The sequence below is a fragment of the Cynoglossus semilaevis genome, chromosome Z (genome assembly GCF_000523025.1).
Source record: "Cynoglossus semilaevis isolate Cse_v1.0 chromosome Z, Cse_v1.0, whole genome shotgun sequence".
NCBI lineage: Eukaryota > Metazoa > Chordata > Actinopteri > Pleuronectiformes > Cynoglossidae > Cynoglossus > Cynoglossus semilaevis.
Genome location: NC_024328.1, coordinates 21,841,093 through 21,841,960, shown reverse-complemented (window position 1 = coordinate 21,841,960; position 868 = coordinate 21,841,093). Strand labels below are relative to the sequence as shown.

Sequence of the window (868 nt, the reverse complement as noted above, 5' to 3'; positions counted from 1 at the left end):
TCCAGGACTCCAGGCCTCCAGGACTCCTGGAGTCCAGGACTCCTGGACTCCTGGACTCCATGACCTGGACTCCAGGACTCCTGGACTCCAGGACTCCTGGACTCCTGGACTCCTGGACTCCTGGACTACTGGACTCCAGGACCTGGACTCCAGGACTCCAGGACCCCTGGACTCCATGACCTGGACTCCAGGACCTGGAGCTCCGTCTCCGTATGTCCCACAGTCTTCAGTCTCTGTTCCTTGTCCACCGGTTCCTCAGTTCCTCCCAGAATCACCGGCGCCAAGGACGAGGACGTTTCTGTGGTTGAAGGCCACATGGTGTCGCTGTTGTGTGACGTCCAGGCGTATCCTCCCCCGGAGGTCAGCTGGACCAAAGACGGCCAGGTCCATATGTTGGGCACCGGTGTCCATGTCCTCCCAGGTCGGTGCGGCGTGACGGTGGACTCTCCTCTGGTTGGACGGTCGGCGTTCCAAATGTTCCGTGTTTTAAAATCTGGGTTTTAATCCCCAGGGGGTCAGATGCTGCAGCTGACCCGAGCCAAACTGGAGGACGCGGGTCAGTACGTGTGCACGGCCACCAACTCAGCCGGACAGGACCAGAAGAACATCGGTCTGAAGGTTCACGGTGAGCGGACGGTCACGAGGTTAAAGACTGAGGTCACTGAGGTCACTGAGGTCACTGACTGAGGTCACTGAGGTCACTGACCGAGGTCACTGAGGTCACTGAGGTCACTGACCGAGGTCACTGAGGTCACTGAGGTCACTGACCGAGGTCACTGAGGTCACTGAGGTCACTGACCGAGGTCACTGAGGTCACTGAGGTCACTGACTGAGGTCACTGAGGTCACTGACCGAGGTCAAGGTCACT

General features: G+C 59.1%; 1 protein-coding gene across 1 annotated transcript in view; it reads left to right on the top strand.

The window, feature by feature from the left end:
• The window catches only part of LOC103398345 (hemicentin-2-like), a 4,262-nt gene that overhangs the window by 2,986 nt on the left and 408 nt on the right, over positions 1-868 (top strand). Inside the window, exons 9-10 of the mRNA XM_025053452.1 lie at positions 260-421; positions 512-657. Coding sequence (XP_024909220.1) covers positions 260-421; positions 512-657 — 308 coding nt within the window. The remainder of the gene's footprint in view (positions 1-259; positions 422-511; positions 658-868) is intronic.